The 26,317-nt window shown below is 50.6% G+C and overlaps 2 protein-coding genes and 1 long non-coding RNA gene across 13 annotated transcripts in view; 2 read left to right on the top strand and 1 right to left on the bottom strand.

Annotated features, from left to right (window-relative positions):
- Ripor1 (RHO family interacting cell polarization regulator 1) overlaps positions 1-12,839 on the top strand; it is a 21,001-nt gene extending 8,162 nt beyond the window's left edge. The window contains exons 1-22 of one of the 8 annotated variants that reach the window (XM_075977166.1): positions 1,569-1,705; positions 2,530-2,656; positions 2,774-2,926; positions 3,078-3,156; positions 3,542-3,565; positions 3,662-3,715; positions 3,843-3,995; positions 4,093-4,156; positions 4,243-4,286; positions 4,368-4,493; positions 4,985-5,133; positions 5,209-5,338; positions 5,419-6,852; positions 6,931-7,052; positions 7,868-8,000; positions 8,252-8,387; positions 8,516-8,677; positions 8,891-9,049; positions 9,176-9,372; positions 9,458-9,541; positions 9,670-9,760; positions 10,244-10,401. In XM_075977166.1, the coding sequence (XP_075833281.1) occupies positions 1,687-1,705; positions 2,530-2,656; positions 2,774-2,926; positions 3,078-3,156; positions 3,542-3,565; positions 3,662-3,715; positions 3,843-3,995; positions 4,093-4,156; positions 4,243-4,286; positions 4,368-4,493; positions 4,985-5,133; positions 5,209-5,338; positions 5,419-6,852; positions 6,931-7,052; positions 7,868-8,000; positions 8,252-8,387; positions 8,516-8,677; positions 8,891-9,049; positions 9,176-9,372; positions 9,458-9,541; positions 9,670-9,760; positions 10,244-10,260 (3,657 nt within the window). In that variant the 5' untranslated portion in view covers positions 1,569-1,686 and the 3' untranslated portion in view covers positions 10,261-10,401. Of the gene's footprint in view, positions 1-1,567; positions 1,706-2,529; positions 2,657-2,773; positions 2,927-3,077; positions 3,157-3,541; positions 3,566-3,661; positions 3,716-3,842; positions 3,996-4,092; positions 4,157-4,242; positions 4,287-4,367; positions 4,494-4,984; positions 5,134-5,208; positions 5,339-5,418; positions 6,853-6,930; positions 7,053-7,257; positions 7,823-7,867; positions 8,001-8,251; positions 8,388-8,515; positions 8,678-8,890; positions 9,050-9,175; positions 9,373-9,457; positions 9,542-9,669; positions 9,761-9,892 lie in introns of those variants that run through there. The other 7 variants (XM_075977163.1, XM_075977164.1, XM_075977168.1 and 4 more) reach the window with 7 other exon arrangements.
- LOC142852408 (uncharacterized) lies at positions 12,420-26,317 on the bottom strand. Its single transcript, XR_012910961.1, has 2 exons — positions 26,152-26,317; positions 12,420-12,549 (listed from the first exon to the last, which is right to left on the bottom strand). It is a non-coding gene; the product is annotated as an uncharacterized LOC142852408 (long non-coding RNA).
- Ctcf (CCCTC-binding factor) overlaps positions 25,462-26,317 on the top strand; it is a 50,567-nt gene continuing 49,711 nt past the window's right edge. For all 4 annotated transcript variants that reach the window (XM_075977173.1, XM_075977172.1, XM_075977175.1 and 1 more), the window contains exon 1: positions 25,462-25,599. The gene's annotated coding sequence lies outside the window, so the exon portion shown is untranslated. The remainder of the gene's footprint in view (positions 25,600-26,317) is intronic.

The following is a 26,317-nucleotide window of genomic DNA, read 5'->3' as shown; positions in this document are numbered from 1 at the left end:
AGAGGTAAGGGAAGGAAGGTGGGAGGGAGCTGGAAGAGAAAGCAAGCAGAGGCGGACTGTAATCTCTGTGCACAGTGGTGTCTGAAATTCTGGGCTATATCTCCAGTGGCTGGCACATGCTTGCCATTCAGTGGGTAGCTGAATAAATGACTTGTGTTCAGGGGACCAGAAGTCCGAGGTAACAAACAGATATGGTGATGGTGATGGGAGAAACTGGCGATTATGGACAGTGAGGCTTAGTATGGACAGTTAGGAAAAGGGCATTCCAGAGTATATGATAAGGCTAGGGTGTTGGATATGGGAGCTGAAAGAGGCATAAAGGCTTGTATTGGGTGAGCAGTCCACAGGAATGCATAGTTCATGCTGGATGTGGACAAGGGATATTCAAGTAAGAGATGCTGGGATAGCCAGGCCGGTGGTGGTACAAGCCTTTAATTCCAGCACTCGGGAGGCAGAGGCAGGCAGATCTCTGTGAGTTCGAGGCCAGCCTGGTCTACAAAAGCTAGTTCCAGGACAGGCCCAAAGCTACAGAGAAACCCTGTCTCGAAAAACAAAAACAAGCAAACAAACAAATAAAAAACAAACAAACAAACACAGAGAGAGAGAGAGAGAGAGAGAGAGAGAGAGAGAGAGAGAGAGAGAGAGAGAGAGAGAGAGAGAGGGAGGAGGAGGCTGGGATCAAGAAAGCTGGTACCAAGGGATTTCAGGACTTGGGTTGAGAGCCAAGGGTAGAAGGACACCTTCCACTATAGGGGGAAGCCCTGGCTGGGTAGCAGGACCTGATCCTTTTCTCTGGGCCCAGGAGAGGGGAGCACCCCCTTTGTGGGTATAAAGACGATGCAGGGGGCTTTGGAATCCTCCTCAGTGTCTTGGAGTAGCACATGATCTGTGGTTGATCTAGCTCCTGCCCCTTCAGCTTATCTCTTTCCTCAGCTTCTACAGAGTCCTTATTATCCAGTGTCCTCCACTGCCACAGTCCCTGCACTCAGCACCCCCAACTTTCTACTTTCCCCCTTCACACACACAGAACCCTAATTCCCAACCCTCTTTATGTTGGCTTTTTTCTCAGCAGCCTGACAGTCACTTTTGAACATATTTCTTTTTTTAAATTTTTTATTTCAAATGTATTGGAGGTTTGCATGCATGTATGCATGTGTGTGTGTGACAGAGAGAGAGAGAGAGAGACAGAGAGAGAGATATCTCTGGAACTGGAGTTACAGACAGTTCAGACAGTTGTGAGCTGCCATGTGGGTGCTGGGAATTGAACCTGGGCCGCTGGAAGAGAAGCTGAGCCATCTCCCCAGCCCCTTGTACACCTTTCTATCACTGTCCCACAAGTCTCAGTCTATCCTTCCATAATAATTCTGGGGTTCAACTCCCTTCACAGGCGCTCCTAAGCCCAAACAATGTGCCGGCCTACTCCGGAGGAAAGCCCCTAGTCACCCCTTGCAGAGGCCAGGCAGACCGAGGTCGGGTGCCCCCCTAGTCCGGGGGATCAGTCCCGCCCCATCCCGGCTGGCTGAGTCAGGAGGCAGGAACTGGGCGGGCGGGAGGCGCCTAGAGCAGCCGAAACCAGGGCCAAAGTCTCTGGCAGTGAGCTTGGAGCCCAGCGGGGCTAGAACCAAAAGCCCCAGGCCAGCGGGACACAGTGGGTGAGCGCGGGTCTGGGACCATCCGGAACCCACCATGAACTCCAAGAAGAGAGGTAGGACTCGGCTTGGAGCTTTAAAGGCTCTAGAGATGGCCACAAGGGATGCAGACGGGATTCTGGGGGCCTAGGATGCGTGTTTCGTTGGAGTAGGTTGGGGTGGCGGTTCGGTCGGGACTCCTTTCCTCCCACGGTAGGAGAAGCGTGCGTCCATGACTCAGTTTCCAAGAAGGGTCTATAGAAAAGTGGAGGAGGCGGGGCACTTCTCTCGGCGCTGCCCCCCACTCTGGGAATCCCCGGGCGCCGGCAGGACGCTTGTGTCAAGGCGCCTGCGAGTTGGTGTGAGTAGGGCGGTGGGTTACAAACCTGCACCGGCCAGGCCTGTCTCTCGGCTCTACTGAGATCCTAACCCGCGCCCCGCCCCATGACCTTCCACGGCCTCCCGGGGTGGTGGCACCCGAGCTTTCGGCCACTTGGGGGGGAGCAGGCAGGGGAAGGGCTGGGGATGCCGCCCCGCCCCCGGGTAAACAGGCGCTTCCGCACATTCTTCGCGCGCCCCGCCTCTTTCCTGCTTCTTCCCAGCTGGAGGAGGGTCCCCGCGCGACCCCCCCCCCTTCCTGCCCCGCGACAGGCGGAGCCCTCACCTCCGCAGGAAGTAGGGGCAGAGCGGAGGCCACGCTGAGTCCGAGGCCGAGTCGCCTGCCACTGCCCTGTCATTAGCGAGGGGGCCAATGAGGCTAAGACTGCCAAGGCTGGAGCCCATTGGGGCAGCTGTTCCTGGTGACCAGGGAGGGCCTGCTCCAGCCCTGGGACCCAGCCACGGGAAGGGGGCTTCTTCGGGGACACGATTGGTGCTGGACACACACCCCCGCCACCCCCAGGGAGCCCCGCGCGGACTCATTCCATGATGTCCCTGTCGGTGCGGCCGCAGCGCCGCCTGCTCAGCGCCCGGGTCAATAGGAGCCAGTCCTTCGCAGGCGTCCTCGGCAGCCACGAGCGCGGGCCCAGGTACGCGACAAGGGGTTTAATGGGGCTGAGAGAGTTAGATGGGATTGGGCACTGGGTGTGTAGTAAGGGTTTGGGGGACTCTTGCTAACCCCATTTTAAAGGCAGTCTCTTCTTCAGGAACTTCACGGTCTTCAGCCCACCAGGGCCCCCACGGAAGCCTCTAGTGCTCTCCCGAGTATCGAGGATGTTTTCCGTAGCCCACCCAGCCCCCAAGGTGCCACAGCCAGAGCGGCTGGACCTGGTGTATGCCGCCCTTAAGCGGGGATTGACGTAAGCAACACCCTCCTTGTGCAATGTCCCAGGATTCCATTTAAGTTTCTGCAAGTCTCAGTCTTCCCCAGCTATGCACCCTTTTCCTACCACCAGCATCCTGTCAGCTTGAGGCTGGATTGTTGACTCTCGTCACTTGCCTTTCCCCTAGGGCCTACTTGGAAGTGCATCAGCAGGAGCAGGAGAAGCTCCAGGGCCAGATAAAAGAGTCCAAGAGGAATTCCCGCCTAGTAAGTAAATGCCAGGGGATGTCCTGGACCAGTATCTCTCTTGCTTGTATAGTGTAGGGTCTGGGCAAAGCAACCTTGTATGATATTGAGCTGTGTTCTGAGGTGAGCTGGTAGGTTATTCTGTTCCAACCTCTTGGAATGCACTTTCTGCTTGAGACCTAGTGCCTTACTCAGAGAAGCTGCAGTGTGAGAGTTCAAGGCCTCACTCATGACAGCGAGAGATTATATTGCAGTGGTAAAGGAGAAGGCCAGGGTTCTTCCTGGGAGGACAGTTGTAAAAGGAGGAAACATTTTTGTTGAATCCTGAAAAATAGCTGGATAGGCAAATATGTTCCTGGGGTCTTCCTGACACCTTCTAAGTATCCCTTCTTGTCTCCCTCTGTAGGGCTTCCTGTATGACTTGGACAAGGTGAGTGGATATAGAATGGTGTTGGAAGAGGGTTGGCTCACAGGGAGAGGAAAGAGTCCTAAGACTTAGGCTCTTTCTGACTCGACTTTCCCTTAGCAAGTCAAGTCCATTGAACGTTTTCTTAGACGGCTGGAGTTCCATGCCAGTAAGGTGCGTACAGCATGCACGCAGAGTGGGATGTGGGTTTGGCTATCCCAGGGAAAGGGCAAGGTCCAGTGTGGGCAACCCCAGTGGTGAGTCTCAGTCCCCTGCTGCTACCCCCTTATCACCTCCCCAGATTGACGAGATGTATGAAGCATACTGTGTCCAGCGGCGTCTCCGGGATGGTGCCTACAACATGGTCCGTGCCTACAGCACGGGGTCCCCCGGGAGTCGAGAGGCCCGGGATAGCCTGGCTGAGGCCACTAGAGGGCATCGAGAGTACACAGAGGTGAGCAATGAGGACCCCTGTGGCAGAGGCACAAGGAGTGGGCTGGTGAGAGAGAACTGGTTCTTCATTTCCTCACATTCCTACCCCTCCTTCCCAGAGCATGTGTCTTCTGGAGAACGAGCTAGAGGCACAGCTGGGAGAGTTTCATCTCCGGATGAAAGGTAATGAGTTGTCGGAGCAGAAGAGAGGCAGGAGTGGGTATGCTTAAGGCCCCCAGCATGGCTCATCTTCTCCTTTCTGTGCCCAGGGCTGGCTGGCTTCGCCAGGCTGTGTGTAGGCGATCAGTATGAGGTATGAGGTTGTACTGAGAAGACCCGGGTGGGAGGAAGGGCCACGGTCCCAAGAGCTGCTTCATGCTGCCTGTCTCCCTAGATCTGCATGAAATATGGCCGCCAGCGATGGAAACTGCGAGGTCGAATAGAGAGTAGTGGGAAGCAGGTGTGGGACAGTGAAGAGACCGTTTTTCTTCCCCTGCTCACAGAGTTCCTGTCCATCAAGGTGACTTTCCTGACCTGATCCATAAGACAGCTTGTTCCTATGACCCTGTTATCCTGGGAATTCCTTGTAAAGATCTCTCCTAAGGCTCTCATTCCTGTAGTCCCTTATAGCTCTCTGGGCCTGAAAATGTGACTCCATGACCTCCATAACCCTCTTTATGTGGCCTTGAAAACAATCTTCCTCATGACTTTGATACTGAGACCTTGTCACGAACTTCCAAACTTGTGAATATTTGACTTCCATTGAACTCCCATGAGACTGCGACCCTATAAATCCAGGGACCCTACCAGCTTGGACTTCTATGATGCTCTTGATCCCAGATGGCCTCCATGGCCCTGTGATCCCTGGAACTCTCATCCTCCTGTAATCTGCACACCTGTGACCCTGTGACTGTCTTACAACCTCTATGCAAACTCAGATTTCTGGATGCCCTGAAGCTCATCAGCACCTACACTCACTCATGTGACCTCTCCGTGCACTCTTGGCTACAGGTGACAGAACTGAAGGGCCTGGCTAACCACGTCGTTGTGGGCAGTGTCTCCTGTGAGACCAAGGACCTATTTGCTGCCCTGCCCCAGGTTGTGGCTGTGGACATCAATGACCTTGGCACCATCAAGCTCAGCCTGGAAGTCATATGGAGGTTGGTAGGAGTGAAGGGTTTAGGACAAGGCAAAAGGAAGGTAGTGGCGTGGCTAATGTCCTTTTCCCTTCGCAGTCCCTTTGACAAGGATGACCAGCCCTCAGCAGCTTCTACAGTCAACAAAGCTTCCACTGTTACCAAGCGATTCTCCACGTACAGCCAGAGCCCGCCAGACACACCCTCGCTTAGGGAGCAGGCCTTCTATGTGAGTCGAAATCCAGGTCCCAGGTCTTACCGTCTCCCAGAGTCTTTCTGGTGTAACCCTGAAGTGTTTCTTTCTCTTAGAACATGTTACGGCGGCAGGACGAGCTAGAGAATGGGACAGCATGGTCCCTGTCATCTGAATCTTCAGATGACTCGTCCAGCCCGCAGCTCTCAGGCACTGCTCGACATTCATCAACTCCCAAGCCCCTCGTGCAGCAGCCAGAGCCCCTACCCATCCAAGTTGCCTTCCGAAGGCCAGAGCCCCTCACCTCTAGCTCCATGGAAGAAGAGCCAGCTGTGGCCCCCGCCCTGGTCAATGGGCATGCCCCTTACAGCCGGACTCTCAGCCACATCAGTGAGGCCAGTGTGGATGCTGCCCTGACTGAGGCTGTGGAAGCAGTGGGCCCAGAAAGCCCAGTCCCGGGACCTAGCCCACTTGTATACCCAGATTCCACCCATGTGGAGCATTTCAATAGTGTTCCTCCTGTCCCAGACACTCGCCATTCTGCCACAAGACCCACCCCAAGTACAACTGGCCCTGCCCCCACATGTACAGACCCTGCCTCATCCACGCCGCTAGGCTCAGTTCACAAAGCCACAAACTCTGATCCTTCGGAGTGTCCAAGCCTCACACATACAAGCTCTACCTGCAGTGCTGTAAGCGCTGCCCACAGTGTTCCAAGCCCAACTTCCACTACTGTAGATTCTATCCCCAAACCCACGCCCTCTGCCCTCGCCACTACAGGCTCTAGCCCCAGTGTTCCAGACCCAATCCAGGCTAGCACAAGCCCTCCTGACACCACCCCGAGCCCCACCCACACCACTGCCAGTGTCACCCACACTACCGCCAGCCCTACACATAGCACCCCGAGCCCCACCCACACCACTATAAGTCCTACTTGCACTACTCCAAGCCCCACCAATGCCACTCTGAGCCCCAGTCACAGGACCACTAGCCCTACTCGAAAAACTGGGGTGTCAACTCATACCACTACAAGTCACACCACCAGTGCTGTGGACCCAGTCCAGATCTCTACAAGCCCCATTTCCACAACGGAAAGCCCTACCCCTTCTATAGACCTTGCTGTAAGCTCCAGCTCCTCCCCCTCCTCCGCAGACCCCGCACTCCCAGGCACTGAACCTCTGCCTTGTAGCCACCCAGCCACCACTCCCTACACTAAAACAGACGACCCCACAGTATCCTGCACCTCTTACCAGAGTCTTGCTTGTTCTGGTTCAAAGTCCCACATAAGCCCTGCCCCGAACTCCCCAGAACAAATTCCTAAGAGCCCAAGTTCCTCTCCCTCATCCGTGGCCCCTGCACCCCAATATCCAGAACTTAGCCAGGCCACAGCTGCCCAAGCCCCAGTTCCTGAAGCAACCGAAGGAGCTGGGGACAAAAGGCTTGAAGAGGCCCTGGGGACCCTAATGGCTGCCTTGGATGATTATCGTGGTCAGTTCCCTGAGCTGCAGGGCTTGGAGCAGGAGGTGACTCGCCTGGAGAGTCTGCTCATGGTAAGGAGGTTGGGCTGAGACAGTACAGAGAGAGCTGCCAGCCAGTGGCAGCAGCTCTGACCCCTCTTATAATCTCAGCAGAGACAAGGCCTGACCCGAAGCAGGGCCTCCAGTCTTAGCATCACTGTGGAACATGCCCTGGAGAGCTTCAGCTTCCTCAATGATGATGAAGATGAAGACAACGACGGTCCTGGGGCCAGGTAAGGCCAGACTGGGAACTAGTTGGGCAGGGAGATATGAAGCGGAAGAGGTAAAACAATGTAAGGCAGAGGAGGGGAAGGAGGAGGTTGGGAGAAAAGGCAAGATGGGGACTGGTGAGGTGGGCTTGCGGCAAGTGAAGTTTTGGTTTTTCCTTGTATACCTCATGTGTCTTTGATGCCCATGTCACCAACTCATCAATCCCAGTGTTTCTGGCCACCCTGCTCATCTCTGCAATGTCTGCCTTCCCTGCAAGTCCCCATCAGCTTGTGAGCCTCCTGCCTCTCTTCTTTCCCTTGACCTCACCTTGGACCCATCCTGTGAAGGAGCCCTTTCAGCGCCTCACCATGTGCCCTGTGTCCCCCAGTATCAGCCCCCTCCATCACGACCCCGACTCTCCCGGAGGCTGCGGCCTCTCGGCTCTCATTCCTGGAGTAGACTTTACCGATTCAGATTTGAGAGTCGCACCCGGTCCCTCCTCCCTTTACGACTTCCTAGGTTCCAGTCCCAAGCCCTGCGTCCCTCCCAGTCCACGTTTTATAGACCATCCCGCCTGCAGTCCTACTGGCGCCCATCTCGGGTCCCGCAGCCCGTTTCTTCTTAGCAGGGGTAGCAAAAAGTAGACTGGCTGTAAGACCATGTTACTTACTCATCGCGGCCTCATCCTCCTGGAAGTCTCTGTGAACTTACCTGTGTCTTATTGTCTGAGTCTGCACTTTGTTCTTCTATTCTGGGTGGGAGGAGCTTAATAAAAATAATCTCTGGTAACCAGAAGGTGATGTGTGTTGTTGGGATGTTTGATCCATTTTTCTCTCAGGCCCACAAGCAGCCCAGAGGCTGTGGCAGAGGACAGATTAGACTCATCAAATGCCCAGTCCCTAAGCACAGGGTGTCCAGCCCTGGATGCCACCTTGGTCCAGCACCTGTACCACTGCAGCCGCCTCCTGCTGGTGAGGGGATAACACACATCCCTTCAGCCCTTGCCCCAGGGAGTCCTGCATTCCAGTCCTTGTCCTCTAAACCTCTCAGTTCACACACCAGTGCCCCAGGGTCCTGGGCATTTGGCTCCTATGCATGTAATACCTCCAATGCTCTTCCTGTTTCAGCCCCTCCCAATGCATGCTGGGACCTGTACTCCCGACTCCATCCTCCCCAACCCTTACCATGAGGTCTAAATTACTTGGCAACTCCTGTCCTCTAGAAACTGGGCACATTTGGGCCCCTGCGCTGCCAGGAGGCATGGGCCCTAGAGCGGCTGCTGAGGGAGGCGCGCGTGCTTGAGGAAGTGTGTGAGCACAGCAAGCTATGGGGGACTGCTGCCACCTCTGCCCAGGAAGGTAAAGGCCCCTTGGGCTTGGGCTGATGCCCACCTGGAGTTCATGCCTGACCTTTTCCCATTTACACACCCTCTCCTCCTGCCTAACCTGCTCTGTTGCTGATTGCTTTTCTCACCCTCCCCTCACAGTGGTGCAGTTCTCAGCCTCTCGGTCCGGCTTCCTGACCTTTTGGGACCAATGTACAGAGGGACTCAGCCCCTTCATCTGCCCCGTGGAGCAGGTGCTCCTCACTTTCTGCAGCCAGTACGGTGCCCGTCTTTCCCTGCGCCAGCCAGGCTTAGCCGAGGCTGGTGAGTGGGCTGCCTACCTGCCCCTTCCTTTCCTAGCTTCCTTGTTAGCCCCTACTGACGGACAAATTGAGCACTGAAGAGAACTAGTGATTGCTCGTTCTCAGAATAGAGGTGGACAAGGAGTCCCTGGGCCTGAGCTAGAACGGGGACATTCTCTTCCCGCTTAGAGACCTGGGTCTATCCCAGCTCAGGCTGTGGTACTGTCTCCTGCAGTGTGTGTGAAGTTCCTGGAAGACGCCCTGGGGCGGAAGCTGCCTAGGAGGCCCCAACCAGGCCCCGGGGAACAGTTCACCATTTTCCAATTCTGGAGTTATGTAGAAGCCTTGGACAGCCCCTCCATGGATGCCTATGTGACAGAGACTGCAGAGGAAGGTGAGACAGTGGCCCTGGCCACAGAATGCTGACCTCAGGGGTGGTCCTGAGGGTGTAAAAGATGGGATCATGAGGACAAAGTCACCCCAAGAGTTTTTACCAATTTGTGCCACCCACTTCTTTTAGTGTTACTGGTACAGAATCTGAACTCTGATGACCAGGCTGTTGTGCTGAAAGCCCTGAGGTTAGCACCTGAGGGGCGCCTGCGAAGGGATGGGCTTCGGGCTCTTAGCTCCCTGCTGGTCCACGGCAATAACAAAGTCATGGCTGCGGTCAGCACCCAACTTCGGAGCCTCTCACTTGGTCCTGTCTTCCGGGAAAGGGTGAGTTTGGCAGGATTCTCTTGTGAGTAAGGTGAGGGCTGAGGGCGTCTCCACTAGCTAAATCTGCCCTCCCTCCCTTGCCCAGGCTCTTTTGTGCTTCCTGGACCAACTTGAGGATGAGGATGTACAAACTCGAGTGGCTGGATGCCTGGCTTTGGGCTGTATCAAGGTGATCGCTACCTACCTACCTACCTACCTACCTACCTACCTACCTACCTACTTACCTACTACCACTTTCGCTCCAGGGCTATTCCTGCTTGTTATACTGAACCTGCCTCAATGTTTTGTTTCCCATAGGCTCCTGAGGGTATTGAGCCCCTGGTGTACTTGTGCCAGACAGACACGGAAGCTGTGAGAGAAGCTGCCCGGCAGAGCCTACAGCAGTGTGGTGAGGCTGGGAAATGGGAGACATGAACTCTGAGAACACCTTGGCTGTTGGGAGTAGGGTGAGGTAATGCCAGGCGTGGGAAGTCCTGGAGGATGTCAGGGCCACTCTTGATCTTATGCTCACACGTTATAGGGGAAGAAGGACAGTCTGCTCATCGGCGGCTAGAAGAGTCCCTGGATGCTCTGCCTCGCATCTTTGGGCCCAGCAGCATGGCCAGCACAGCATTCTGAACTCTAATCACCGGCTCCCAGTGTTCCTTCCCCCATTTTCAGGGCTCACCAGGCACTGGCAGGGAGGGTGAGGGCTGGTTCCAGACACCTCTCCCCACAAATCCCTATGAGTGAAAATCTAATATATTCTTTTGTTCCCCTGAATGAAGTGCCTCCCAGCCTTGGTTCTGCATAGCCTTTGCCAGAGTGTCAGGGGCTTGGCCATATCTTGCTCTGCCTCACTACATCCCTTGGTTTTGTATTTTATTTACAGAGTTTTACAGAAAATAAAAAAGCAAAATGCGTTTCCTACATGGCTTGCTGCACTTCTGAACCTCTGCTCCAACACCTTCTGGTGTGTTCTTCCTCCTGTGCCCACACTCCAGCTGTGACAACATCGCGTGCATTTGCCCTGGAAATCCTGGTGGAAGAAAGCCCACAGTCCAGGGTTGTGCTTGGAGAAGAGACACAGAAGGGAAGGGAGCTCTGCTCTGCTCAACAGGCTGAACCTGCATCTGGGCCTGGGAACTACAGGCCCTGAGTGGATCCAAGCAGCTGGCCCAGAGAAGGCCCAAACTGCATATTCTAGACTAACTGTGGCTAGTGGGCAAAGTGAAAGAAAAGCTAGCATGGCGTGCCTGAGCTGTTGCCACCAGGGGGCAGCAGAACTGCATCAGGGGGTGGTAGCTTCTGCATGGGCCCCTCTGGCGAGGCAGCCTCCTATGGTGGAGCTTCAGGAGCAACTTTAGGCTGTGGGGGTAAGCGGGAATCCTTGCTTAGGGGAGGAGTTGGAGCCTGGGAGACAGGAGACCCGGATGGCTGCCCCACGAACCAAGACAGCAAGGTCCTTCCCTCCCTGAGGCACCTCTTTCCCGCAATAACAAACTGTGAACTCTGTGGCCCCCAACAGTCAGCAGACCTGTGATGAGGAAGTAGGACTCCCAAGGGAGGGCCTCCCTGCCTCCAGCACATAAGTTTGTTGTTAACCTAGGTTAGGAGACCTTTGGGACCCGCTCTGAGGGTGGGACGGGATTTCAGGAAGGCAGGCCTTTGCTAAGAAGGTCCCGAGGGGTTTCCATTCCCATGGCTAGAGAAATGGACCCTCTATCCTTCTACCAGGATTTCTGTTATCTAGAGAAACTGGACATCCATAAGGTCTCCCCAGCTTGAGCCCCCTGGTGTCCCAGTACCTGTGGTGATATGGCCTAGTAGTCTGACACTGTGCACAAAGCTGTCAGGGGAGAGGGGGGAGCGCTCAGGAAGAGCCAACAGTTTCCTAGGTGGGGGTGGGGTGACCCAGATCCCTGGGGAGCCTTACCCCAGTGTTTTAGAACTGCCTATGAAGAGGTTTTTGGCTGGGCCTTCAGCACCTGCTGTGGAGGTCATGCTGAGCAAAAGAAACGGCAACAGGAAACACCTGTGAGTGGATACTGGCAGTTTGCGATAGTCTGGTGGGGGTGGGGTAAGGCGCACACAGACAGCCCTTATACATTGGCATGGCTGGGCAGGATAGGGCAGTTCAGCTTTTTGGTTGGTCAGCTGGGGTAAAATGGAGTAGATAAAACAATCAGGTGACAGACCACACCACCGCCTATAACCGGTCACAGTTTGGAGGCAGTCCCAGAACCACCAGTAGACTCCCTGTGGGTAGGATTGTTGTAAGTGGTGGGGAGAGAGTGGAGTTGAACCTTGACTAAGCAGGGAGTAGGAAAGTGAAGGCAGTGACTGGGCCAGGACACCTCAGAGCACAAACCACGGACAGTGCCCAGCAAGAAATACAGGGTGGGAAGATTCCAGTCCGTCACTGACTATCCATCCCTGTTCTCCAAAACAGAAGGAACAAGACCCCTCTGTCTTCTACAAGGAGGGTACTAGGGCCAGAGCCTAGGCGTCTGTTCTAGCTGAGGAAGAGTGAGGGCAGAGTGGAGAGGAGCTAGAAACAGCACAGCCTGGTGAAGGACTATCAAGGTCAGGAAAGGACCCTCAGGCCTTGGCCCTTCAAGACTTCTGGGCTTGAAGCAGTGTGGATCAACCACACGACAACCACTTTCCCTCTCCTCTCAATTCACAGCCTGACTCAAGTCAGGCTGGCTTGGTCTCCTAGCCTGACAGTAGGTCTCCTTCTGTCAACAGTGGGAGGCACACATGGGGCACCGCTTTTACTTCCTACCCTGCTGTCCTGCAGGCTGGGGAGACATTTGTTCTTCCAGTTCAGATTCAGGACAGTTGGGAGCCTGCTGTCCCAGGTGGTGGGAGGTTGGTGATGTTATCAAGAGTCACAGGTGTCGGCAAGGAAAGTGTGCACCTAGAGGGGGCAAATGGAAATGGGCTGCCAAGGCCTGTAACATGCTGATGGGCTCATCATTTAAGACCACCTAGGTCACAGTCATGTCTTATTCATCGTCTTCAGAGCACTGCAGAGGAAACTGCAAAAAAGGGCCAGGCTGAGGTGGCTCAGGATACAATTTATTGTGTTGGTGGCTGCAGGAGTTTCCTTCCACTCCTCTCCTTTCCTCTTGCCCTCTTCCAACCTTATCTTTTCTTCTTGTTTCTCACTCTTCTTTTCTCATGCTTTCAAAGCTGCAGTGAACCAAAAAGAAGAAAAAGCATGTTTATGAAGGCAAAGAAGCAGATGGGCTGGCACACGGGAAGAGGACTGCTTCCTGGTCTCCCCCACAGAGCGGGGGTGCCTTCCTTGTACGTTTCTGAGCCTGGTATGTGGGTACAATTTTCTGGATGCCAGCACATGAGATGCTTTCTCTCCATCCCCTCAGAAAGAAGTTTACTCTTCAAGCTGCCCATCCCCAAAGATAGAATGCTCTTATAGGTAGTTGGAGAGATAACTCAGCAGTAAAGAACACTTAAATGTTCTTTCTTTCTTTCTTTCTTTTTTTTTTTTTTGATTTTTGAGACAGGGTTTCTCCGTAGCTTTTGGTTCCTGTCCTGGAACTAGCTCTTGTAGACCAGGCTGGCCTCAAACTCACAGAGATCCGCCTGCCTCTGCCTCCCGAGTGCTGGGATTAAAGGCGTGCGCCACCACCGCCCAGCTCACTTAAATGTTCTTGCAGAGAACCTGAGCTCAGTTCCCAGCATCCACAAAGTGGTTTGCAACATTCTAGAGGCACATACATGCAAGTAAAACCTCATGTAAAATAAATTTTTTTAAAAAAGCTGGGTGGCTCATGATTTTAATCCCAGCACTCAGGAGGCAGTGGCAGGTGGATTTCTGTGAATCCAAGGCCAGAGTCTGGTCTACAGAGTGAGTTCCAGGACAGCCAGGGCTACAAAGAGAAACCCTATCTCAAAAAGCCAAAAAAGAAAAGAAAAAAAAAAGGCTCTTGGCTTGTTGGCTTGGATGCTGGGCTAGGCTTTTCTGGACCTGAATAATATGAGAAGGCGAGGTTGAAAGACTCCTAGAAGGCCGGGCTGTGGTGGCGCACGCCTTTAATCCCAGCACTCGGGAGGCAGAAGCAGGCGGATCTCTGTGAGTTCGAGACCAGCCTGGTCTACAGAGCTAGTTCCAGGACAGGCTCCAAAGCCACAGAGAAACCCTGTCTCGAAAAATCAAAAAAAAAAAAGAAAGAAAGACTCCTAGAAGTTAAAGAAGCACAACATGTCATTTAGAAAATAAAGCTGTCAGTGGCCTGCAGTGACAGCCATTAGTCTAAAGTTGATGCTAAAATTCAAAGACCAGTTGCCTCTTAACTCATGATACATCCCAGGAACATAGATGTCCAGTAAATGCTGACTTAGAACAGCTGATTAGCAGATGCTTTGCTGTAGCTACCAACTATCTGTTCCCAGCTAACTCCTCTGACCTCTTCCTCCTGTGCAGGCACCCCTTAAATAGCGCTCCACTGAGTTCTACTCTCTTTAAACACATGGCTTCCATCCACATTCGGAGGCTACTGTCAGTCATTCTGTTTTTACTTTATTTCTAGACACTCGTGAATCCAGTTCCAGACTGGATACTTCTTTTGAACACTCAAAGCATTTTAAACTCAACAACCGAAAGCCTACTCTTTGTCCCTCTTGGACTTATTCTCCACAATACAGAATGATTTCTAAAACTCAAATCTACCTCTACAGGAATTGTTTACGGAAAACCCCAGCCCACTCAACCTTGTTCCGGCAGCCCTTTGAGTCATTCCAGTCTGGATTATCATTTCCACTGGAACTGCTCCCCGTGCCCTGCAGCTTTACTGAGCTTTCTGCAGGGCTTGCCTAGACCTGGTACCACTCCTCCTGTGGTCCATGATTTTCACTTCTCCATAGCCTTGCTCAAGCCAACCCCCTAAAAAACTTCAACTTGGACATTACATGTTTCTTTAAGAGTTGTCACCTCACTGGGGTACACTTGCAAATGCTTGGAGTAAGATTGTTGTGGGGCTGGAGAGGTGGCCCAGTGGTTGAGGTCCTCTTCCAGAGGATCTGGGTTCAATTCTCAGCGCCCACATGGCCGCTCACAACTGTCTGTAAAATCAGTTCCAGGGGACCTGACACCCTCACAAGGACATACATGCAGGTAAAACACCAATGTTCATAAAATAAAAGTTTTAAAAACAAAGTGAAATAAAAGGATTGCTGTGATTTCAAAGCCAGCCTGGGTAACACGGTGACTTTGAGGCCTAGCTGGTCTGTATTACCATTCTGATGTATTAATCCTAGACAGTTGCAACTGCTTCGGTGTAATTTGCATCATTATTCTGATGATTCTATTAAGCGGCTGGCAGCACAAGCCCGAGGATGACCCCCAGGGGCCTGACAGGTCCATTCCAGTGGAACTTTGTGAGTTCTAGTCTTGTTTTTCGAGATGGTCTCTGGGTAGCCCTGGCTGTCCTGGATCTCGCTCTCAAGACCAAGCTGGCCTTGAACTCAAGAGATCTGCCTGCCTCTACCTCTCAAGTGCTGGAATTAAAGCCGTGCGCCACCACTGCCAGGCATCCCCCTACATTAAACAATGCTTTATCGGTAGTCTTCATACTCTGTGGTTCAACCACTTAAAGTGCACAATTTGCTGGACATGGTGTACAGGCCTGTAATTCTAGTACTTGGGAGGCTAAGGCAAGAGGATCAGGAGTTTAAGGTCATTCTTGGACAACATAGTAAATGTGAGGCCAACCAAGACTACTTGAAATTATGTCCCAAAACAAAACAACAAAAAAAATAGCACTACAATAAAGCATCTAACATAATAGCTTTGGATATATTCATTGTTTTACACCAAGGACTATAATTTTAGAATATTTTTACCTATCCATAAAAGAATGTAACTTCCTTTTAGCTATTATTCCCAGGGTCCCTGCATTCTCTCATCTCATCTCCTCCCCCAGGCCTAGGCAATTAGAAATCTATTTTTTGCTTCTATGAATTTGTTTTTGCTGTATATTTTTCATAAAGGGAATCAGATTATGTCTTTCCGACTTACTCAGTTTGGAGCCATCTAAGAACTTCCCCGAAGGTTAATTCAGTGAGTCTGCCATGGATCCTAACAATTACTATTTGATCATCCTGCATTTCCTTGTTTTTGTTTGTTTGTTTTAGACAAGTTTTCATTATATAGCCCTAGTTGGTCTTGAACCTGTAATCTTCCTGCTTCCACTTCCTGAATGCTGGGACTATAGGTATACACTACCATGCCCAGCTCTATACCTCTTTACCTCTATTACCTAAAGCCAGATCCGTATGAAGTGGACAAGAAATGTCTTTCAGGGCTCTCAAGAAGACTTGGTGAATAACAGCATGTGCTGTATAAGCCTGGTTCTGAGTTGGATCCCTGTAATCCACATGGTAGGGGGAAAGGAACCTGCTCCTGCAAATAATCCTCTGACCTCCACACTCTCCGGCACAGACACAGGCACACACAAATATATATCACATAATATATATACACACACACCATATAAAACACACCCAGTTTTTCGAGACAGAGCCTGTCCTGGAACACACACACACATACACAAAAGAAATGTCTTATAATAGCTCATCCCTGTTATCCTAGCATTGACAGCACCAGGTAGAAGGATTTCTTTGAGTTCCAGGCCACGCTGGGCTATAATGTGGGATCCTATCTCTAAACACAATAAACAGAAATGCCTTTGGATGTATATCTCTGCGATCTGTTACCTCTGGGCTTCCTACTTCCTAGATCCAATTACATCTTCCTAGGTCCCAACTTACGTCTTTCTCTATCTCAATGCAACCTCTAAACATTTTAGGACGAAAGTACCAAATGTTTAGTGTAGAAGAAGCCTTAAAATTCAGCGCATCCCTTAGGAGCATATCCTGTTCATCCCTCCAGCATTACCTGTCTAGAGCATAAGGCTGCATTCAGTTACTCAGGACGTTACTTACAGACTAAATCACAGCTCCAAATGCCTCTGCTATCTGTCTGCCAAAGTTGTGTGAAATTTCCATCATTAAGCCCTTTTGATATAGCTCAGAGGTTAAAGGTGCTTTCTGCTGTGATGAGTTTGATTACAGCTCTTCCTATGAGTTGAAGCCGTAATATCCAGCTTGTCTTGGGGACAGAAATCCTTTTGTCCCTCCTAAACAAATCATATGGAATTAAGGAAATGGGAGTTCAGTGTTCAGTGAAACGGCACATGCTTAACATGCACAAGGTCCTGTGCTTAATTCCTGGCCGAGACATCTCCTCCTCCTTCCTAGGTAGCTTTAGAGCTATAGCATCTTCTCCAGAGGACTGCCATAGTGCAGAAATGTTGAGCTAGTGGTGTGGTACACACCTGTAATTCTAGTATTCGGAAGGGAAGGGACTAATTTGAGCTGGGCAGTGATGTATGCCTTTAATCAGCACTCGGGAGGCAGAGGCAGGTGGATTTTTATGAGTTCGAGGCTAGCCTGCTCTACAAGAGCTAGTTGCAGGACAGGCTCCAAAGCTACAGAGAAACCCTGTCTCAAAAAAAAAAAATGTTTTTTGAGCCTAGAATTTTTTTAAACTTTTATTTATTTATTTAACTTTATTATGTTCGTTGGTGTGAAGGTGTCAGATCTCATGGAACTGCATTTTCAGACAGTTGTGAGCTGCCATGTGGGTGCTGGGAATCGAACCCGGGTCCTCTGGAAGAGCAGTCAGTGCTCTTAACCGCTGAGCCATCTCTCCAGCCCGAACCTAGAATTTCAAAATCAGGTGGCTTAATATAGTAAGACAAAGAAGGAAAGGAGGGAAAGTGGAAAGGGCAGGGCAGGGGAGGGGAGGAAAGAAAGGAGAGAGATGTTATTTGAAATTGGGCCTGGGGGCAGAGGTCTATAATCTCAGCTACTCTAGCACCTGAAAAGTTTAAGACCAGCCTGGATTACAGAATTAATTTAAGGTCAGCAACTTAGTAAAATATCAGGCTTTAAAATAAAATGCAAAAAAGAGCTGGGGATATAGGTCAGTGATAAACCATCTGCCTAGTGTGAACTAGGCCATAGGTTCCCCAATATAGAAAAAGAAGATGATTGATAAAAGTTGGGTGGCACCAGCACATGCCTTTAATCCCAGGAACTTGGGAGGCAGAGGCTGGCAGATCTCTGGGAGTTCGCAGTCAGCCTGGTCTGTAGAGGGCAGCCAGGACTGTTTGTTACACAGAGAAACCCTGCCTCAAAAGAAAGAAAGAGCCAGGCAATAGTGGTGCACGACTTTAATCCTAGCACTTTGGAAGCAGAGGCAGCCGAATCTCTGTGATTTTATCTACGGAGTGAGTTCCAGGACTGGTTCCATAGCTACTGAGAAACTCTGTCTTGAAAAACAAATCAAACAAATAAACAAAAAAGGAAATAGAATCTCAGGTAGGAGGGTCTCTGAGTTCAAAGCCAGCCTAGTCTGGTCTACATAAAAAGAACTGTCTCAAAAAAAAAATAAAACAAAACAAACAAACAAAATGAAAGAATCTCTTTGAGAATTATTGTAGAAAATATGTCTTTCCCAGAAAGAATGACTCTAAGACCAAGAAAACTACTTAGAAATGTAGCTGATTCTACTGATGACTCTAGAAAGAAGTCAAGTTGTTGGAAGGTAGGTTGGGACTAAGGGGAAATAACAGAAAGCAGGATAATTACATTTACTTTGTAATAACTGGGGGGCTGGAGAGATGGCCTAGAGGTTAAGAGCACTGGCTGCTATTCCAGAGGTCTTGAGTTCAATTCCCAGCAACTATATGGTGGCTCACAACCATCTGTAATGAGATCTTGTGCATGCAGGTAGAACACTGTATACATTATAAATAAAATCTTTTCTAAAAAAAAAAAAAACCTCGTCCCTCTAACTATGTCAGAAGCTTTACTTTTTAAGATTTTTATCACTATGTCAATACAATTATCAACCTCATAGAGCAGTAATCTGAGATTACACAGCCACTAGGAAATCAACAAATCAACACCACGAGGGCCCACAAGATGGCTCAATGGATAAAATGGCTCTTGCTACCAAATCTGATGACCTGAGTTCAATCCTTGAAACTCATCTGAAAGAACTGACTCCTGCAAGTTGTCCTCTGATCTCTGATGTCTATGGCACACATGTTCCTCTCCCCCCAAAATAAATGTTTTTTTTTTAAAAAAAGTCCACATAATACCTGAGTCCAAGTGTCCTGGTTAGTTTTTTCTCCCCCGCTCCCCATTTCATATTTTTTTTTTTTTTGGTTTTTCGAGACAGGGTTTCTCTGTAGCTTTTGGTGCCTGTCCCAGAACTAGCTCTTGTAGACCAGGCTGGCCTCGAACTCTCAGAGATCCGCCTGCCTCTACATTTTTGCTTTTTTGAAGGTGAGGTTTCTCTGTGTAACAGCCCTGGCTGTCCTGTATATCAGACTGGCCTTGAACTCTCAGAGTTCTGCCTGCCTCTGCCTCCAATCTGTTGGGATTAAAGGTGTACACCACCACATAGTTACATTTTTTTTTTGTTTGTTATTTTTTTGCCAACTTGGTACAAGTTAAAGTCATCTGAGAAGAGAAAACTTCAATTGAGAAAATGCCCCCATGTATGGTATATTTTCTTTGATTAATGGCTGTGTGGGAGGGTGCCCAGACCACTGTGAGCTGTGTTACTCCTGGGCAGGTAGTACTGAATGGTATAAGAAAACAGGCTGAGTGAGCCCAAAAGAACAAGCAAGTCTGTGAGATTCTGACTTCTGCTTCAGTTCCTGCCTCCAGGATCCTGCCTTGAGTTCCTAGCCTGACTTTCTATGACAGACTGTGACCCGGAAGTATAAAGTAAACAAATCCTTTCCTCCACAAGTTGGTTTCCGTTACAGTGTTTTATCACAGTGTCAGAATCCCTCACTAAGACATTAGGACAGTCAGACTCCCACATCCAGACATGTAGATAGTAAATATTTAAGTTTTATAACTAACATCCAGCATCTTGGTCTGTTTATTATCAACGGTTCTCTAGACAGCTGGGTCTATAGAGTGAGTTCCAGGACAACACAGAGACAGCCCCCACCCCACCCTGATCCCACTCCCCACTCCCTCGAAAGACCAACCAAACAAAAAAGTTCTCTAGTAACTTGGCCTTGGCTGTGCTAGCCCCTAGGCTCCCCCCAGTTCCCATTTCACCCTGGGACCTTTTTCTTGCCTTCCCAGGAGACAGCATCAACAGCTGGATACAAACTTCTGTTTTTACCCTCAGATGACTAATTTAGTTTCATTATCTGTTTCAATTCAAAATCATACATCTTTTTAAGGCTAAACTTCAATGTAAAGTTCTAATCTTATGAAAGCTGCTAACTTATTATAGACTGTTAGGAAATAGAAGCTAGTCATCCTTAAAGTACTGATATAATTAATTACAGGAATAAGCCCTATTTAGTTCCCTGTATATGTTTTCAAAGTCAAACTTAAAATAAGTAACTAGAAACAAAGTTTGTCTAATCAAATATACCTAGGCAGCCCTCATACTTCGGAGATCTGCAGAATATGGCATTTAAAATAATGATTAAAAAGTTTATTATATTAGACAGAAACTCCGAGATCCTAGCTAGCAGTGACCCAAGGTCTCCAAAGAAGATTATGGGACACCAATGATGTCTCCACCTGGATTACGATGATGCTGACCACTGGGCAAGATGCCCCAGTTCAACACCTGCTGCCAGGACCTGGTCCAGACTGTGGACAAGCAGCAGGACATTGGAGAATTTATTGCACCACTTTTGCCTAGACAAAATAAGGTCAGTCTTTTCCATGTCCCTCTTCCATAGGAAAAAAAATTCACCTTATGGGTCTGGCTAAGACTGTTAAGACTGCTGTTCTGATACTTCCACCTCCAATGCTATGGAGACCCGGGTATGGCTAACTATATATGGACTCTGGTCCCTGTCATTTTTAATAGATTCGTAAGCTGCTTGGTCTGTACTCAAGTATAGTTTATTTATCCTTCTCTGACAGTATTGATTGTTAGGCTAGCTATAACTTTGTCAACTTAGCAGCAGCTTTAAGAGTCTCTTCTCCAGGGTGCTCTCTCTGTCTGCTCTTCTTCTAGAGAGGCAGCTTCTGCCACTCTTTTCTCTCCCCATTTTTCCCCTCCGCTTTTCTCTTCCACCCTCCATAACCCACTAAATAAACTCTATACCCAAACTCTCTCTGCATGGCATATCTGTTTGTCTCCTGCAGAGGCCTCAGGCCATGCCAGGGGGTCCAGTGAGGCCTTCGCTGACCCACCGTCCCTCATGGGACTGGTCCCCCACCACCTCTTTATAAATGATAACTAACACCCATTATCTGCAATTTTCTAAGATAGGGATTTCAATATGAGCCCTTAAGTTTAAAATATATTATTTTCCTTTAAGTACATAAAATTTTTAAAAATATTTATTTATTATGTATACAATATTCTGTCTGTGTGTATGTCTGCAGGCCAGAAGAGGGCACCAGACCTCATTCCAGATGGTTGTGAGCCACCATGTGGTTGCTGGGAATTGAACTCAGGACCTTTGGAAGAGCAGGCAATGCTCTTAACCACTGAGCCATCTCTCCAGCCCCTAAGTACATAAATTTTAACTTCTGTTCTTAGTTTAAACTTGTCTCAATAGGTTTCCACTTGGCAGGCAGATACATCTAAGCATCAGTTGCTGACTAACACCTGCTCCGAATGACTGGGATCCCTGGACTTGCTGAAAGCTAATGGGCACCAGTCTGGCTGATGTGAGTGCTCCCTGACTCTTCTACAGAGTCTGTGAACCAGATGCTTCTGATGAGTGCCCCACTGCCTGAATTCCCTCCTTACCTTTGGCTGGCCTTTCAGCCTTCTTGGGCCCTGATAACAATGCCCAATGTCAGCTCAAAGTAGTTACAGAAAAGAACACATGCTCCCTGCCCAGAATAGGTTGAAATGCTAAGACAAAGGAGAACTTCCTGGCATGGGGGACAGAAATGGCTACTTATAATGTCCACTGACATACCTGTCATTGGTACTTGTGAAGGGGGAAATGTAGGACCCAGTCATAACAAACTCAGTAGAGGTCTGAGTCTCAGTAGCTTACACTAAGGCCTGGTTCCAAGGAAGGCCACAAACTGAGACTACCCAGGTACCACCCAGGAACAGACCTTCCAAAGGAAATTCCTAATGTTCCAACTATTGTAGATAGGATCACCTGCCGGCACACACCCACCCTTTTTTTTTTTTTTCGAGACAGGGTTTCTCTGTAGCTTTGGTGCCTGTCCCGGAACTAGCTCTTGTAAACCAGGCTGGCCTCGAACTCACAGAGATCCGCCTGCCTCTGCCTCCGGAGTGCTGGGATTAAAGGCGTGGGCCACCACCGCCCGGCCACCCACCACTTTTTCACCAGGATACCCCTAGCCAAATGTCAGCCAATCAGGGGTCCTGAACCTTAGAAATCCCTCATCCCGAGCCAGCGATGGTGGTGCATGCCTTTAATCCCAGCACTTGGGAGGCAGAGGCAGGCAGATCTCTGTGAGTTCGAGACCAGCCTGGTCTACAGAGCTAGTTCCAGGACAGACTCCAAAACCACAGAAAAACCCTGTCTCGAGAAACCAAAAAAAAAAAAAAAAGAGCCCAGCTGGGCGGTGGTGGTGCACACCTTTAATCCCATTTAATCCCAGCACTCGGGAGGCAGAGGCAGAGGCAGGCGGATCTCTGGGAGTTCGAGGCCAGCCTGGTCTACAAGAGCTAGTTCCAGGACAGGCTCCAAAAGCTACAGAGAAACCCTGTCTTGGGCTGTAGAGATGGCTCAGATTTGGCCTCCAATTCATGATCCTTCTGCCTCAGCATTCTCAAATGCTGGGATTACAGGTGTGTACCACCATACTTGGCTAGAATATGACTTAATTTTTAATATTTTTGGTCTCTACAGATTGACCCCATAGCCTCACACATGCTAGATACTGTATTCTACCACCGAGTTACACCACGTCTTGCCAGCACGGATATTAGTCTACCAGCCAGTTAGTAAAGCAGCACATTGCTTATTCACCAAGCTCCCAGGCACTCAACTTAAGAATTTGGAATTACTCTAAGAATCTGCCCCACCAAAGAGGCTGAGGGACAGGTTCGAAAATAAGATGACTTTATATATGGTAAACTGGGCAGTTATCTGCTAAAGGGCCCTGACCACTCCCCATGGACTACAAACCTAAGTGAAAGTCCATGGGAAGGATGCTTCCTTACATTCTCAAAAAATAAGGTGTGGGGGGGTGATGGTGAGATGACTCAGCTTGAGACCATGCCTGACAGCCTGAGCTTCTTCCTTTCTTTATTGGTTTTGAGACAGGGTTTCTCTGTAGCTTTTTTGAAGCCTGTCCTGGAACTAGCTCTTGTAGACCAGGCTGGCCTCGAATTCACAAGAGATCTGCCTGCTTCCACCTCCTGACAACCCGAGTATCATTCCCGGGACCCACATTACCGAAGAGAACCAACTCCTGCAAGTTATTTTCCGATCCCCACATATGTGCCCTGGCAATCATGCATGCACATACGCCTCACACAAAATAAATAAAAGGCAATAATTTTTTTTAAAAAAGAGCACCGTTAATACCTATTTTTCCTAAATGACAACCCTAACAAAACTACACCCAAACACACGCGCACACACTTAGTCTATATCACATCCTAGAATATTCTAAAACTATCCTTTATAAACCAGGAATGGTGGCTCATGCTGTAATCTCAGCAAGAAAGCGAGGGGCATATAAATAAAATTTGAGGCCACCTTGGGTTACAAAGTGGGAAATAGGCTAGCCAAGGCTATACAGCAATAGCAAGACTGTCACAAGACAAAATACACACACGCACACACGCATATACACACAAATCCCAATTATACAGAAAAATAAAATATAAGGGCTAGTAAGATGGCTCAGCTGGTAAAAGCATTTGCCACCAGGCCCGATAACTTGAGTTCCATCCCCAGTACCCACAAGGTGAAAGGAGAGAATTTACTTCTGCAAGTTGGCAAGTTGCTCTTTGACCTTCAAACATGAGCCATGGAACATGACCATATCCACACTCAGTAAATTATCCTAACTGTATCTCATCACATCACTCTGGCCTCTCAGCTTATCTCTTTCTAGCCCTAAATAAATGCTTTATTCTTTGGTTTTCCTTTCCTTTCTCTTTGGAGATGATTACACAAAACAGGACATAGAAACCCTGTCTTGAAAAACCAAAACCAAACCAAACAAACAAACAAATAAAAAACTCAGGTTTTTTTTATTTTTTAGGTTTTTTGAGACAGGGTTTCTCTGTGTAGCCCCGGGTATCCTGGAACTCTTTCTGTAGACCAGGCTGGCTTTGACATCTGTCTGCTTCTCCTCCAGAGTGCTGGGAGTAGAGATGTGTGCCATGTCCATCATCTTTTTAAACATCTCCACTGGCTTGAGATGAAGCTCAGTGGCAGAGTCCTGCCATGTGAATGGCTGTGCATTGAACTCCTACCACCAGAAGGGAAATAAAACACAACTCCTCCCTTGCCCTCACTTCCTTCTGCACTTATCCCCAACCTCTCTTCTACCCACAGCAAAACTCTCAAGTTGCCTTCATGTATTGTTTCTCTTTCCTTACTTTTCTGTTTACTTTTTAACCCATTCTACTCAGGCCAACATCTTTACTTGGTTCATACTAGTCAAGCGAAAGTCACCAATGACATTTGCTAGTTATCTCCGAGGTAACAAATTCAATAAGTCTCTGACTCAACTGTACCAGAACACAAAGCATCTGGAAACAGGAGCCTCCCTTCCTGCCTCAAACTTCTAGCCTTGGATTCTACAATTCAACACTCTAGACTTGACTTTCTGCCTGCTTCCTTCTCTATTACCCTCTCTCTGTAAGGTTTCCTAAGATTTAGTCTTGGAGTTTCTTTTATCTGGATAAATTGGCTCATGAAGTTTAAAAACATCTTATTTAGCTGCTGACATTTGAACATCTGGATTATACATACATACTTCCAAACCCAACTTTCTGATTCTTTTGGGGGGAACAGCAGTTATCTGTTCATAATGGGGCAGCATTCTCACAACACAGCATAAATATATGGACAGAGCAGAAGCAGCTCCCTTGATGCTAGGTGCATTTGTTATCCTCGTAGATAAAACAAGAGGGTTGGGAATACAGTCCTAAGTCACATTCCACAGTCTTGTGAGGAGAGGGTCTTTGTCAAGTTTACCACTGGTTGGGTAGGGTCCCTAGGCTCCTCCAGGGGAGAGGGAAGGGCTGAACGACTTCAACTGGGAACCTAACAGAAATAATGTCTTTAAAAATCCACTGCTGTGGTCTGCTATCTCTCCGGATTGAGAAGTCCTCGAGACAGCAAAAGCCCCTGCCCTGGTCCTTCGTTTCGCACCCGCTTTTATAAGGCTCTTTTCTAGATCACCAAAGCCACTGGCAAAGACAGCTCTTCCAGCCATCGATCTCGAGCACCGGACAGTGTTGGAGAAGTGTGAAGGCGCGGGAACTCACTGGGTCTTACTCGGTAGCGGAGTACCGCGCAGGGCTAAACCCGGGTTGGGCCCAGCGGGGTAGGAGACTGGGTAGGGCCGAACCTTGCAGCCTCCTCGACCCGCTGCCTGGGCCCGCGCGCTTAGTTCAAGTAACCTTAACCCTCCCGCCCTCCACGGCTACGGGGGAGAGAAAAGAGCAGAAGAATCACTGCAACCAGGCGGAGATCCGACCGCCCAGAGGCCGCAAACCTCCGCCCAGGAAGCCCCACCCAACGGGAACCAGGACGCCTCCGCCCTAGCCGAGCCCACGCGCGACCGGGCGAGGGCGCGGAAGGGCGCGTGCGGAGTGACGACGCGACTCGCGGCGCATCCCGTGACGCCATCGCGCCCGCTTTTGAAAGTTGGCGCCCGGGGCCGCCTCCCATGCTGCCCCGCGCCAACCCCTCCCCTCACCTTTCCTCCCCCGCCCTCAACTCGCCGCCGGCCGGCCCCCCCAACCCGTCTCTTCCCTTATCAGCACCCGCGGCCCCGGCAGCGCCGACGCAGGCGCACTGCACCGCGCCGCCGCCATTTTGTGTCCGAGCCTGTGGAGCGATTAAACCGTGCGCGGAGCTGCTTCTTTGGCGGCAGCGGCGACAGCGGTAGCCAGTGCAGGCACGCGGAGCTAGCCGGGGACGCCAGGTGGCCGGAGCGGTGGAGCGGCGGCGGAGCGGGCGCCGCGGGGGGTGTGGCGCGAAGGTAAGGGGGCCCGGGGTGGAGGAGGTTTCGCGGGCCGCCTCTAGGTGTCACGATGGGGCCGCTCCGGTCGGCGCTGGCTGCAGCCCGGCGCCAGCGCCGCCGCCGGGGGGTGTTTGTCTCCCTCTACCGTCCCTGCTGCGGCGCGGCCGCCGCCATTGCCCGGCGCTGCCGCCAGGGCCTGGCCAACCCCCTCCACGCCCGCCCGCTAGCTTTCCTCCGCCCAACATGGTAGGCCTCTGGCGGCGGTGGCGACAGAGGCCTGCGCGCTCGGCGACTCCATTTTCCTTCCTTTGTCTCTACCCTCGAGGCCGGCTTTTGGCCCGGCTGATCTTCGGGCCGCGGCCCGCCCTCTGCCCTCCGCCCCTCCCGCGACGGGTGGCCCTAACCGAGGCTGGACCTCTTGAGGCTCGGTTTCCGCGCTTGCCTCTCTCGGGGGTCCTGAACCCTCTGCCGCCCGCGCGTAGCCGGGTCCCAGAACCGTGTGGGTGTCGGGTCCCTACTGCCGCGCCTCGGACTGACCATCTTCCCAGTCCACCCGCTCCCGGAACCTACCCGGCCGCCGAGTACTTCTCCAGCAGCTGGGGTGCTCTCTAGTTCCTCCGAGTCCGATCATCGCCGCCGCTGGTCTCCGTCGCCGCCGAGTGGCGCAGGCGGCGCTGCTGTGGCTGCGAGCAGAAGGACCCCTGAACTGCCGAGAGCTCCCTCTGCAAGGCTGGCT

The sequence above is a fragment of the Microtus pennsylvanicus genome, chromosome 6, assembly GCF_037038515.1.
Source record: "Microtus pennsylvanicus isolate mMicPen1 chromosome 6, mMicPen1.hap1, whole genome shotgun sequence".
NCBI classification, from domain to species: domain Eukaryota; kingdom Metazoa; phylum Chordata; class Mammalia; order Rodentia; family Cricetidae; genus Microtus; species Microtus pennsylvanicus.
Note: the sequence above shows the minus strand (reverse complement) of the source record. Positions and strands in the feature narration are given on the sequence as shown.